The sequence below is a fragment of the Pygoscelis adeliae genome, unplaced genomic scaffold (genome assembly GCF_000699105.1).
Source record: "Pygoscelis adeliae isolate BGI_AS28 unplaced genomic scaffold, ASM69910v1 Scaffold293, whole genome shotgun sequence".
Lineage (NCBI taxonomy): Eukaryota > Metazoa > Chordata > Aves > Sphenisciformes > Spheniscidae > Pygoscelis > Pygoscelis adeliae.
In genome coordinates, this window is record NW_008824362.1 from 217,799 (window position 1) to 232,330 (window position 14,532).

General features: G+C 47.8%; 2 protein-coding genes across 2 annotated transcripts in view; both read right to left on the bottom strand.

The window, feature by feature from the left end:
* GSR (glutathione reductase) overlaps positions 1–1,800 on the bottom strand; it is a 5,617-nt gene extending 3,817 nt beyond the window's left edge. The window contains 2 exon segments of the mRNA XM_009319877.1: positions 116–142; positions 1,789–1,800. Coding sequence (XP_009318152.1) covers positions 116–142; positions 1,789–1,800 — 39 coding nt within the window.
* Positions 1,381–14,532, bottom strand: part of PPP2CB (protein phosphatase 2, catalytic subunit, beta isozyme) — a 15,730-nt gene continuing 2,578 nt past the window's right edge. The window contains exons 2-8 of the mRNA XM_009319878.1: positions 9,348–9,412; positions 6,333–6,542; positions 5,912–6,085; positions 5,271–5,360; positions 3,582–3,743; positions 2,603–2,721; positions 1,381–1,981 (exon numbers count right to left, since the gene is read on the bottom strand). Of these exons, the coding sequence (XP_009318153.1) occupies positions 1,909–1,981; positions 2,603–2,721; positions 3,582–3,743; positions 5,271–5,360; positions 5,912–6,085; positions 6,333–6,542; positions 9,348–9,412 (893 nt within the window). The 3' untranslated portion in view covers positions 1,381–1,908. The remainder of the gene's footprint in view (positions 1,982–2,602; positions 2,722–3,581; positions 3,744–5,270; positions 5,361–5,911; positions 6,086–6,332; positions 6,543–9,347; positions 9,413–14,532) is intronic.

Here is a 14,532-nt window from a genome sequence, read left to right on the forward strand (position 1 = left end):
CCCTTGCTACCTCCCACCCCCCGCGCCGGCCCCCCCCCGCGATTCGGCGGGCCCCCACGCCAGACCCAACCCGCGGCCAAGGCACCGCCGGAGCCGGCGGCGAAAGCCCACTTACCTTCTTTGGCACGCACCCAACGTTGACCTAGGGGGAAATAAGAGCGAGTCTCAGCGTTAAGGCTTAGTTTTTCAAAGGCGCCGCCGCCCTGGAGAGCATCCCACGTCAGGCCGGTACCGAATCCCAACCTCGCTGCCCAGGAAAACAAAGGCAGGATTATGGGTTTCTGGCAAAAGAGGGCTGTAACCGCCTTCGGTGCCTCAAGGTCTTGCGGTGTGCCCGTTTTCCTTCACTTCCTTGAAGGAGAATACGGAAGGTGCGCCGTCTTCAAACACACGGTTGGGTTTGGGTTTTTTTTTTCCCCCTCGGTAATTTAAAAAAGAGGTTTGCTAGGAGAAGGGCGTTTGCCCTCCCCTTTCCTGCGCTTCTGGTCCCAGCACGGCCGTTCTTTCAGGGGAACGCGCTCCAAGGATGAAACTCGTAACCTGTCCCCGGCTTGTTCGAGGAACAAGTTTTGTTTTTCCTGCTCGTTGCCGGCTCGCCGTGCCCGCCAAGTTCTGCTTTGCAGCCTTCCGGCGCTAACCGAGTTAGCGGTTGGGCTGCGCGGACCCGGGACCCGTCAGCATCCCTTTATCGGCCTGAAAACAGCATCTGAGTAATACTGGTGGCATTTAGAGCTTTTCTCTCTTATTTATGTGACTCAGTCAAACACTCTGCATATTTTCAGTCGGGAATAAACAAATTCAAAGTCCTCTCTGCAGTACAATCCAAAATGTTCTAGAAGACCATCATTTTCCACCCTTATTGCAAGTTAAAGGCAGCCAAAAGCCATCAGACTTCCTTTTATGCGTAACAGAAAACATTTCTCCAAAGCCGCAGGATCCTACCCACCAAAGGTGGAGGCAAAGCCTGGAAGATTCCTCCAATTGTATCAGGACAAATTCCTTCAACAAGCCCAAGTATTTGCTCAATCTGTACAATCAGAGTTTAAATGCCAACAGGCAAGTTCAATTGTGCCTGGCTTCTTGGAATATGTTGTGTCACAATTCTGGGCAATTAGCAATTGATTTGGGTGGAAGCAAAACACAGCAGTCAATAATTACTTCAACAGTTTTCCTTGTGTTGGCCTTTGAAGTGTCTGTCAATTGAAACTTGAAATGAAAGGAGAAAAAACACACAAGGGAAAAAGGGGAGATCCCAAAACAAACTGAACTGTGACACATTGAGAAGGTTGTCCAGGATGACAAACAGTTAAATGAAAAACTGAAACTGGTCTGCAAAAAAAAAAGAAAAAAAAAAAGGCAGGATCAATTCGGAGCAGGAATCGAGCTCGAAAGGGAACGCTTTTATCCGTGTTATGACAACGTACTCCCAAGCAGGAATTGCTTCCTTTCTCCAGTTAAGTCGGTCGGTCTTTCAATAAAATAAAAAAAAAAAAAAAAAAAAAAGAGTGGTGGGGGAAGAAGTTAGCGCGCATTTCCCTCGAAAATAACCTCTAACTCATGCCAGTTAAACACTAGAACTAAAAATTTACAAAGAAGCATCAAAGGAGATGGGAGTGTTATTCGAGTTACTTCTTCCTCTCTGAACAGTCCAGAAGAAAAACAACGACTACAAATACAGCAGGCAAACTGACTGTTGGGCTGATGGGTACAGGAGATATATATATATATAGTGTTGAAAGGAATTCAGTCTCAAGTTGTGCTCAACGCTCTTCGTCCTCTGTATGGCACATTTTGGTCCATGATGGGGATTTTAAGTTGAGACGAACCCCGATTTCTTACAGAAACGTGTAAATATTGTTGCTCTTTAAAATGCCAGGTGTACTTCCTTCTACAAAGGTTAGGAGAGGTTTATAGGAAGTAGTCTGGGGTACGACGGGTAACATGAGGCTCTCCACGACGAGGCGCTGGGTCAAACTGGAGGCTGCGGGAAAGAAAAAGGGATCATTTTCCCTCCGCCACAAGGTATTTCCCAACGCCGCAATAAATACCAGACTTGCTCTCCTGCTGCTACTGCTTTATTCATCCCAGCTACTTCCACATAAAACGTTCCGGGTCCCAAAATAAGCATCCGTGGGAGTTCAAACTCATCAGCTGGCCAAAACGCTGCTGACGGAGTGACCACCGCCCAGCAGGCAGCACTTCAGCAGCCCATCGCTACTTTCACTCCGGCTCAGCTGAACGCAGAATTCGGACACTCTCCCCCATCTTTACAAAGCCTACTGCTACCAAAAATAACAATTAATGCATAAATCCATCTGTCTTTACTCTCTGCACCAAGCTTGGGCAGTAGAGGGATTCAGAAAATGCAGAAGCTACAACTCTCCAGAGAGCCAGGAAGAGGAGATAATGCAGTACCCGAGAGAAGCTTTTAAGAGCTTAACTCACTCTTATTTTTAGATTTTCTTGCAGGTAGAGCACACGACGTTAATTTCACAGCCGTTTGAGCTGGCTTTTCACAAAAGAACCCCTTTGGAAAGGATCAGACATTTCTCACAATACAGAACGGTTAGGAAGAGAGAACAGCCCGAGCCGGGTTACTCACAAGGAGTATTTTAAAGTGTCATCTAGTTCCATGATAGCAGCCTGGTTCCCACAACGATAACAGTAATTGGGCGCACTGAAAATGGTGACCACATTTCGGTCGTGGCACCAATTATAACCCTGCCGGAAAAAGAGAGAGGGGGAAAAAAAAAAGTCTCTGTTAAACCTGAAACTGCAGCCCGTCTGAAGTTCCTCTAAAGGCCTGAAACGATCCAAGGCATTTGTGAAACTGCAGGCTTCTCGTAAGCGTTTCCAACTGACTTCATTTCAATTTAAAAGTGGCACTCTACCGCAAGAACAAGCGGTAGAGTTGCTAGTTGCCTAGCAAAAACAGCTTCCACCCGCTCTACGGAGAGATCGGCCATTCCTCACCCGTGCGTTTATCCATTTTGTACTCAAATTATGGATTGTACCCCAAGAAACCTCGAGATTTTTAGGCATGCCTTGGGCTTTCATCCACCACAAACGAGAATTTGCTGGCTGGATGCAAGCGACTTCTGACACACAGTGCTACTTAAGGGACCTACTTGAACTAGATTTTAAAAACCCATCCGCTCCATTGACCCACCTGGCCTTTTTCCAGCACGACACACAAGAATAGCCCATCAACAGCCAAAATTACGGCTTAATCCCTGTCACGTTTGACTGCCGAGTATTACAGGACAGCCTGTTTAATGCAGCAGCAGTCTAAGTAGAGCGGTCAGCACGTAAGGAGATTATTACTTCCACAAATGGGGTGTGACAGGGTCCCTTTGGCAATTTACTTGGGGGGGAAGGGCAGAACATCCCCTTATTTACATCGCAGGTCAAAGCACATCATTTTATGTTGCTTCTTGTTTTCACATGACTGAAGTCCCTCTTTGGTATTTACCTGCTTAACATTTAGGTGTCAGCAAACCCATCAGCGGAAGGTTTCACAGAGAAGACAAGAACTCACACCTGTGTTTTGTAAGCCCCGTCTAGCAGAGTGCTTGCCCTACCTCCATGACAAGTTGGTGAGCACGGGAGACCAGTGTGAGACCATTGGCATGGTTAAAGGTTTCAGAAATATCTTGCCCAAACGTGTAGCCAGCACCACGTGGAGATATACCCCAGCCGCCACGATCATCCGGATCCGACCATAACAGATCGCACATAGGACCCTTGAAAAAGATGAAGCGTTTGCTCTTCGTTAGATCGCTAGCAAGCCCGTTATAAAAAGCCACTTTTAAAATACATTTTATTTACAGTAAAAAGACTGCCAGCATGCCGTCCTCTGCGCAAGGCACATGAGTTTATTGAACACACCTAATATCGGCTAGTTACTCACTGCATCAGCCAGCATCCTTCCCAAAGAAATGAATACGTACACAGCTGACCGAGAAAGGCGTCGATGTAACCAGAGAACCGTTCCCACCTCCTCCTCCACTCACACCGTTTACCATATTTCACTTCAACTAGTCAGAGCTACGAAGACACGGAGAGCAGATCCACAGCCTTACTACTCCTGACTCTCACGGTGTAATAAAAAAGGCCACGTGAGAAGGTATGCACGTCCAAGGATACACAGAGGGTTCACCGGTGCCAGCCAAGTTGCAATAAATTAAAGAAAGGGAAACGACCTGTAGGAGGCTGTGAACTAACCGTTCCAGAGGCTGATGTTAAGCCTTCAGCAGCCCTTCTGGCAGGGAATTAATCATTTAATTTCCTCTCCTAAACAGTCGACTGCTGGACTTGACATACTCAAAAATATCCTGGTGTACATCTTCTAATAGTCACAAATGAAGCTCAGCGGCTTTCCTTGCTGGGCTACTAAGGGGCAGTAAGGACACTCCAGAATTTATCCAAGCCTGCTGCTGTTTCCCGCCCCCCGATCTGAGCTCTGCGGTAGGGATCGCACTGACTACACGCGGAGGTCCTCAGGACAGCTAGATTTCAGCACGCAGATACGCAGCAGAGGACTGGGAAAACCCCAGAGCAACAATACAATCATTACACCTAACTACAGGTAGATGTCCCACCAGGTAGCCTCCTCCCCCCGATTCTGGGAGTAACTTACACAGCTTATTTCAGGTTTTTGGAAGGCTTGGGCAGACCTTGCTGCATTGTTCTTGCTGTTATACCAAAGACAGTGTAAGACAAGCAGTTCATTTTAATTCGGGGAACATTTGTAAGCCCCAATCGCTCCAACACAGAAGAGCCATTTGCCACCCTGGGAGCCCAGAAGGTGGTTTCTTCAGTCCTGATCTCAGGCCCCCAGAAAACGATGAACAAGGCGAAACACCACAGAAGAAAGGAGTGGCTGGGGAGGAAGGATGGTGACACAACATGGCTTCACGTGGTGGCTGCGCGTTCACAAGCAAGTCTGTGATGAGGCTGAAGGTAGTAAACACCTTCCCCTGCCAAATACTACCCTTTGAGTCAGCGTGACAGTCAAAAAATCCCGTGATTCTGTGCAAAACAGCTGTGAAAACCCCCTTAGCTCTCCTTTTGTAAAGTGCTGTAATCAAAGCATATTGACTTGTGTGTGTTTTGCCCAAATGCATGTTCATCTGCTCTAGCTCTTAGAAAGGCAATAATCTGCTGTGTAACCACGTGTCCCGCTGCTTAAATGGATTTCAATGTGAGGCTACATTTGCATTTTCCACCAACAGATATCTAAGTTTATGATGCATTTCCTTTCCTGTTACCTCGTGTGGAACTTCCTGCAGGCGGTCCAGAGCCCTGATATGATCCAGTGTATCTATGGATGGAGAGAGGCCACCGTGGAGACAGAATATCTGTTCCGGAAAAAAAGAGCAATCCGTTCAGTGCATATTGTCATGGGAAGACTGATCTCAGACGTAGCTGGTTTTAGCTCCGTTATCATTCTTTGACAATTACGGCCATCTCGCCCTCGCAGCAGAGCAACCAAATTTAATTCCCGCAGAAGGAAACAAAATTAAAAGGCTGCACCTTGCGTACAGAGATCAGAGCAACAGCAAAGAGACCAGGCCTTCCGTTTTAAGAACATCTTGCCTCCCGGCCACAACTCGGCTCGCATCTGATGCGTCACGAGGGGCTCCCCACTTGTTGAGCAGTCATTTAAAATGAACCATACATGCAACACCCTGCCATTCCTTCGGCAGCAGAACCAAAAGCCTTCCCGCACCATCAACTTGTATTAACACCTCACTACGTTCTTCCCCAAACCTACAGTAAGTCCATGGGCTTTAAAAAAAAATTCAGACCACGAGTTAAGGGAGCTTGTTTGAGACTGATCATGTACAGGTCAGACAATACAGTCCGCGTAACTCTATGAAATGGAGCGTTTTCCTTATTCAAGGCTTACCTGGCCATCTACTAGAGCTGTAAGCGGAAGGTAATCAAACAGGTCTGTGAAATACTTCCAGACGTTGGCGTTGCCATACTTCCGCAGACATTCGTCATAAAAGCCATACACTTGTGTAATTTGTCTGCTTTCGTGATTGCCCCTCAGTATTGTAATGCGTTCTGGGTAACGCACCTATTGACAAAGAAAACTCTTCTTTAACACAAGAATTGTACCATCAATACGGAAAGAAACAGAGTATTTCAAACAGCAGTCAAGCATTCAGCTTTGTTACAGAACAGCACGTGTCCATTAACGCATCTCAATTTACATCCGTCTAGCTCAAGCCAACGGCAGCGTCAATGGGAGAGGCAATTCCTTCAAAACTCCCCGAAAGCGGGGTTTTGCCCAAGGCTGCTGTAGAAAAGCCGTCAAACCATACCTTCAACGCTACTAGAAGAGTCACCGTTTCCACCGAGTAATAGCCTCTGTCCACGTAGTCTCCCATGAACAGGTAATTCGTGTCCGGCGATTTCCCACCAATTCTAAAGAGTTCCATAAGGTCGTGGAATTGACCGTGGACATCCCCACAGACGGTGACGGGGCAACGTACCTCTTGCACATTTGATTCTTTCGTAAGAATTTCTTTAGCCTAGCAAGAAAAACACATTCAGGACAAAACGTTAGGAAGCTCCTCCATAAGCAGGTGCAGATGTTATCCCGCTGCATTCGCACTGGAAACCCCATTTCACTCCAGCAGCTCAAGCTGACCACTGGAAAAACAGCCTTGTGGGGTAAGCAAAGACAAAGTGCATTTCACAAATCCCTGTGGACAAAGACAAGCAGGTTTGCTACTGTGAGGCCAGGTCATTAAGATCTTATTGTTCCACAAGCACTGACAAACAAATTCAAAGAAGTAACTAAACAAGTTAATTGCCAGCCTCCCCTGAAATGAAGCAGTGCGAACTCCAAGACTCGCCCTGGATATACGACTTCCACCACCGTTGGGGTTCACCCGTGAATCCTGTGCTTCTTCCAAACGTTTCTCAAGTGCAGACAAGACCAAGCACTATTCCAGTAAGCTTCATTAGCATCATGGGCAGACGTCATCTTCTTAAGCACAACTGATTTATTTTTTTTTTTAACATACAGATTTTGACAGATTTCTCCATCTACATGTTCAACGCCGCTCAGGGCTGTTCATCTCAGCTATGGAAACTACGGCAGCGCTCAGCACTCTGACTGCCAAAGCCAAGTGCTATTCAGTTTCACAATACCTAGAAACTTTTACCTCAAGAACCACAGCTGTCCCCTCAGTATTGCAGGCCATCCCACGTCCTGCCAGCAAGTGTTCAGCGCGAAACTCATATTAACAGAGATTAGTCAATACTCTTGCCGTCTGCCGTAAGGGTAGAAACACCAGAGGAGATAGTGCATGCCACTCAGGCAACTACGCCGGTTTTTTTCAACAGCTTGATTTGCAAAAGCACACATAAAGCTAGATTATTATTTGACACTCACAATAGTAGGAAAACTATGACCTCCTAGACTTCTGATAGAAGTCATCCGACTTGCAACGATGCGCTTACACACAGATTCCCTCCTGCCACATTTTAGTCTGAGTACCATCTCAGCTGCCAACGGATTGCTCTCAAACCCACGCAGCCATGTGGAACCACTCGCTTTGCCACCTTCGCTGGCAACACAGCAGCAGGCTGGAACAACTCTTCTGCCAGCACTGACAGCTACTCCTCACTGCCTTCCTCCTCTGGGATCCCTCAGGCTTCCCCCCCGTCGCCGGACACCCGTAAACTTCACGTGCGCTCCCAAACCCAGGATTTCGCAGCAGCGGGTCCGCGCCACGGAAACAGCACTACAAACAGCGTGTTCGTTCCGTATCAGCAAAGCCAGCTCATCGTGCGATCGCTGAGCAGAGATTATGTTAAGAAAGGCTGCACATGACAAAGCGGCTCATCTGGCAGAAACGCCGGGCGACCACGACGGCAGCAGATGAGCCGAGCTGCGTTACTCTGCCAAACAATAACCAACGCGAGCGCCAGTGCCGGGGGTTGACGGGGCTGCCCCAGCTCTCCAGAGGTGCCGCACTTTCAGATTGCATAGGGGTGAGTACGAGACGACTGGAGCCGTGTGTCAGGAAAGGGAACCTTCTCTGCACATTCCCAGAACACGTGGGCACTAACAAATCCATTTCCCTTCCAGAGGGGCAGATTTCTTCTTCTCGCTTAAGCTGCCGAGGAAAACAACTATTCCTAAGCTTCACTTTACTAACACTAACCTGGCACAGAACATCACTGCATATGCAAGAGGCGCTTCTCTCGCCCAGGGCACTTTTTGCCCTGCCGGATTTCCAATCCTCTTCCAAGCACAACAGTTTAACAACTTCTAAAGGCGGGTCGCATACAACTGGAAAAGCAAAGTCAGAGGCAATTTAAACATACGGAGCCACAACCAGCTTCCCTGGCCGTACCCAGCTGGCAACAAAATGACCACAGCTGGAGGGATGGCACCCCTGAATTTAGTCATCTCTTCCTCTACACCCAGCAGTTCCTCTGCTAATTACAGCCACGTAATGTGGCCTATCTGCATTACCTTATTATCGTTATCAAGTATCATGTTTGTTTTGCTGCCTCCAGCTCATCAACTGATGCAGATCAGCGCTCCAGGCACATCTGAGGCACGGAGAACACCTACAGACAGGCTCGGTCCCATTTGGACAAAAGGGATGAAAGATGACCAGCGCTGAACAGTCACCAGCAGGCGACGATTCGGCTATTCCTCGCCAAGTCCCTTAGCTCAGGATGATGTAGCTCCCACCTGCTGCTACCAGGAAGAAGCTGCTTACCCAGCACACCCTCAGTGGGCTCCCGGCGGACGCCTGGGTTCACATTCAAACGTTAGCTGCCTCGCCTCTTTCAGGGAAAGCGCGTATTTGGAAAGAATAACTAAAACCCAAGCAGTCAAGGGCTTGGACAGCATCCAGCTTGCCCCTTGCACGGAACGTAACCCGAGGGAGGAGACCCTGATCCTCAAAGACACGTCCTGCACATGGACTCGATGACGCGGGGTCTTCCTTGCAGCTCTAAACCGACTGGAAACTGCTGAACGTGTTGCGGCTTTGAGCGCAACAGTAGTACTCAAATCCTGTTCAAGTATCTTTAAAAGCACCTATAGCACCTTTTGAGAGCTTCTGCCCTCTGGGAGACACAAATATAAAACACAGACACAAAACAGCGGCTCAGCGTGTTGCCTTGCACAAAGCAGCAGACAGGGTTTCGTTGTAAGCCGGAGCTAACTTAACCACGAAAGGTGCGAGGTATTTTCTGCCTTTTCGTATCACGCACACTGCTCCCTTCCCAGATGTATAAAAAGGAATACACTCACTTCAAGCCCCCGGGGAAAAGGTGCAGGACACTGTACAGATACCGTACATACTTACCAGTGTCTCAACCACATCATCGCCCTCCACCTCTCTGATCTGCCCAGAAAACCCATGCACCCATCCTGAGAACACAGCGCAGGCAACGGCGAAGAGCTCCTTTTGCGCAGTAATAGGGCAAACATACTCACGTTACATGCATCCTGGGCAGGTGGGCCAGCCCGAGTCCTGAAATTTCGGTAGTAGGAGAATCTAGAAGTTTCCCCTCATGAGAAAGGACGAGGTAGCAGCTGAAGAGCAGCAGCTTCTTAAGCTGCCTACCAGCTGTTACTGCGCAGCCTATTTTAGCTTACTGTGTAGACAAACATACACACACGTGAATAGATGAAGTCTGTTGTTCTAATGCTGCAAAGCTGGTTCAAATCAGGGTTGGGAGCTAAGCTCGGCTGGCTGCAGAAGTTTGCCCTCATGTGACTTTCTAATGCAGAACAAGACCTTTAAAATCTTAAGCATCATTAAAAACACCCCAGAAAAGTGGCAACTAGTGCACTCTGCTTGCACGTTTCACCGTGCAGAGGTAACACTAAAGTCAACTGACTTCAAGTAACAGAAGCACCATTACAAAACAAGGATGAAAAACTCCGATGCAAGTAAGCTGCCCTGCATTATCATAATTTGCTTAAGAAGGCTATTAAATAACTATCACTTCAAGTCATATTTTAGCTACCTTTGTTTTAGAAAATGGTGACTAATGTTACCAGCTTCCTAAGCGTGTGTCCCAGTTGTTTTGGATGAAAACCATATCCAGGTGAGAATAAAAAGAAGCAGCTTTTAGGTATTTTTATTAAATAAACCTCCATTAAGCACAACAGTCACCATGTCGGTGCTCAATATTACTTCGAAGAGTAGACTGTTTGTTGGCTGTGTGCTTGCTCATCATCTCAACTCCCCTCTCTTTCCCAGTTTTAGATTCTGTGGATCACCTTTGTACACTGGAACACAAGCTGGTCTGCTGTCCAGTCCTCAATCCGCGTGGAAGGAGGCTGGAGAATGCACGTCCCAGTAATTTACTGTGTTGTCCTCGCAAGAGGAAACCGAGCGGTCTCAGGGCTTGAACACAACCCATTAACGTGCTGCTCCGAAACCTGAGATGCTACACGGGCTCCGAGACTACCGTCGGGATCACCAGGAGACTGATCCCTCTGAGAGAGACTTAACAATCAAATCCACATCAACTATTAGGCTGTTCAGATGTGTCTACGGTAACTGTGTAGGCCAATTCCATGGGTGAGGGGATTACGATCCAACCAGGAGGCAGCTTTTCAGCGCTGTGCTTTCTCTAGAGAAAACCAAAGACCCCAAGCACCTGCTTAGCATACAAGATCCTTAGAGAGCACGGAAACTCAACTCCTCCAGGAAGATTCATTTACTGCACCACGAGCTCAGTTTGACCCGTAGAGGCTCTTACTTCAGCAATCAGAGAAGCCAGCCAGGGAGTTTCTGATCAAAACTCAACTGAACGGTCATTCCGTCAGCCGCGACAGCTACTGAGTTGACAACTACTACGTCAACAAGTGTGCCGAGGCTATTGAAATCTCAAGGAGCTTGGCCTGAACAAGAACCAGCTAGATTCTCCCCAAATGAGATGGAAGCCGGAGGGACGGAGCTGTCCTGCCCTTCAGCAACAAGGCCACAGAGGACACCCTGGAGCCTCAAGCGCGACAGGGACTGTCAAGGCGCACACGTGCTCCTAGAGGTACCTGGGCCAGCATCCCCTGGGATGACTGTCATCGCTGGAGAGATGAAACATTCCTGGCCACGACTCAACACAACACTCTGAATTTCATGGTTTGAACAGCGTCCAGGATGCTACTTGGCTCCATCACTCGTACTAATTTCACCAATTAGTGCAGAAGAGCTTGCTAACTCATTCTCCTAAAATTATTCTTAGGGGAAATGATCTCGGGGGGCAGAAGCATCATAGGTACGTGCCAGTAACAGCGATACTCCCTACAGCATCAGCTGGCTCCTGCTGCTAGGTTTGAAGAATCGGTTTACAATTACCATTCAATAACCGTACAAGAAATGCAAGTCCCCATTAGCGATTAGAACCCTTCTCCTCCCACCACTTCACAACACAAAGCTCTCAAGCTGCTCACAGCAACGAGACTGTAACCCTTCTCACACATCCAAAGAACAAAGATATAAAAAAGAAGCTACAACGAGAGAGACTGTTATGGATGGTGGCTTGCCTGTGTTTAATTTAAGAGACAGCCTTTTACTTGCCTTCTTTCATATCCCATTTTATTACCTTGGTGAAAAACCTTTTTCCCTGGGATTAAGTAGGATGGCTCTCAACTCCCTCACCTGCACCAGAATTCATTTGCTGACCTGACCTGAACTTCAAAACACAAGTATTCAGAGATTTCCGCGTCCAAACTCAGGAGCGCTTCCTATTAAATGAAACCAAATTCTTGGCCTTTTAGCCTGCCTTTAGCTGTCCAAAACACAGGTTACAACCTGTGCAAGTTCAAAGGCAGTTCGATCCAGCCAGCACAGCCCTGCTATCAGTACCCAAGTTAACAATTGGAAAGCTAGCACCAGCACAGAAAGCTGCCATGGCACCTCCGATGAAGCGCAGACACAATCCAAGGCAGAACTCTATAGATTTTCACTGCCTATTTAATGCGAGTGGAAAAAGGTTTTAACAACCTTCTGCCATAAAGAGAGTCTAAGACCATGATGTTAAGCGTAGTAGTAGGAAATGCAAGACATCCGACGCACATTTCCCCAACACACTGGAAGATTTCTCGTGTCTACAAGCTCCAGCAGTGATCGTAATTGTTTGTCCTTCTATTATCCTTTAAATGCCTGCGTGATTTTGGCTAGATTTCATTTTAAAGACCAGCAGAATGGGAAACAAGTGCTCTCACGTTGTCTTGAGATGACATCTTGATTAACTGCATGAAGAATACAAGACTGATTAGCTGCCAAAATGATGTCGTAACTGGGCAGGTGAAGACAGAACGTGATTTTTACAGGTGCAAGTTTCAAGAACTTTCAGACCGCAGAATAATTTGGCATACCCTCATCAACCCTAGCTATGTCCAGCCTTTCCCTCATTACTGTCCATTATGCCAGCAATTAAAAGCAAGAATGACCCACACAGGCAAGTCCGGCATTTGCTTCTTGGGGTTTTTTTCCCCCCCTCATTTGGATTTAAACCTTTTTTTCTCAACTACCCAACTCTTCCACAAATTTAAACCTGAGTCAGGAGGTACTATTGTGCTTGGCCCCTTAGAAATTAGCCACACAAAAGGGAGTGCTAAGCAGCGAGACAAGGTTGGTAAGGGTTTCTTCAAATATTATCTCAAGGAAACAAACTAAACCAGCTTTCTGGCAGGGCTGCTTCACACCAAAAACAATCCTGCGCACCCAAAAGTTTTTGTAAGCTCCTTTCCACTACCAGCTGGGCGATACAACCACTCCCCAAAAACTTAAGAGTAAGCCAAGTAAGAGCATCGCAGAGTATTTATTCATACCCAAGTCGTTCCAATCAATTACCAGCACCCTTGAAGAACGAGGTGCTGTGATAGATGACATTCGTTTCACGGCGTGCACCACAGGTTCAGGGTTCCTACCTGTCATCTGAATGACAAACACCCTCTCCACCTCCAGCTGCAACGCGGTGTGCTGAGCTGCCGCTCTCCCTATTTACTGTGCGAGCCCTGACCTACAGCCACAATCTGCTGGCATTGTCCTCCAGCTTCTCAAAACACAGCAGCCACAGCTCCTCAATTAACAACACAGCTGGAGAAGAAGGGAAAGGGTTTTCTGTAACAGCTTGCTGGTTAGAACAGCAGTTCCCAACCAGCAATACTTGGAGCAGGGCACGCTAATAAATTCTTTCCGGCTTATTAGCTGGGCCTCACGCAGGAGGCAGCACAGCCACAAGGAGCTCTTACTCACCCTTCAAGATATATCTACTCTTCAAGCCACTGCTGTCGCTCCCTGCTGCAGCAGCAGCCTCTCTCATCACACTCCCTCGGAGCTGACGGCGCTCTGGAGCAAGAGTCATGAAACAAACAGACAGCCCCAGCATGGGATGAAAAAAAAAAAAAGGGGAAAGGCGGAAAGAAAACAGAGACTGGGTGGGGGCTAGCTAGATGTCAGGACCACTGGTGAAAGCATTTGCCAGGAAGCCAGAGCCTGGAGCTCTGCCTAATCTCTGCCTGTGGCATTCAAACAGCTCCTACCTTTCCGATGAGCACCCCCGGCACGTTGTGAAGTTGCGGCGCAGACCCTCTCTACTGTTCAGATCTTATCACCGCGGTAGCCTACCGAGGATCCGACAGAAGGAAAGAGCCGCGTCTTCTGAAATTGGCACTGAGCTGTTTAGTCACCAGCCAAAATGCGTTGCCATGAACAGGCATCAGAAAACATGTTCCACTTCTGAGAGAACTGAGCGAGACACACAGGTAATACGTGACAACGCCAAGTTCACCATCAGCAATATGACACTAAAGGGAACGCCGAACTAACTACTCTACCCTCTGCGCCTGATAATTATCAGGCCGTCCAGGAAAGGAAGCTGAGAGCTTCTCTGGACCACCTGACGTGCAGCAAGGGCCTCTGCTGGTCACTGAGTTAAGAAGCAAAGAGAAAGAATTATCTTTTGTTACTACATTTGTTATCGCTTGAATTCTTTAACTGTCACATCTTGCCAAGCGCAAAGAAAATCCTAACTTAGTGCCACAGATTGCAGCATTGAGGGAGTGTCCACACAGAGGTATTTAACTTCTCAACATCCAACCCAAGTCTAAAGATCGGTCTCCTGATGGGGGGCGGGGGGGGGAAGGCTCTTGACAAAGGCCCTACACTAAACAAGTCCAAACAGGAATTTGCCAAAGGACTGTCCAAGCCACAGTCCGAAATAGCAGACGGTGTCCTTTATCCAACCACTTCTCATTCTATTTTAGTCTCCCTCAGCAGCCTGTAAGCCTCTGTTTAGGTCGGCACTCCAGCTTATCTCTTACCTCCCTCTGCTTTCCTAGATTGCGCATCGGATGTCAGAAGATTTCCTCACTGATTTAGGCTAGACTCCTCAGCATGTGCCTACTAGGCGTTATGAGACGGAAGGGACAAGTGCAACGTGAGGCCCCTGAGAGACAGAAGCCATTCCTCCCCTCACACGCCGCCCCCGAGCCTCCTCCGAAGCTTAGGTGAACCCAAACGGTAAAAACCA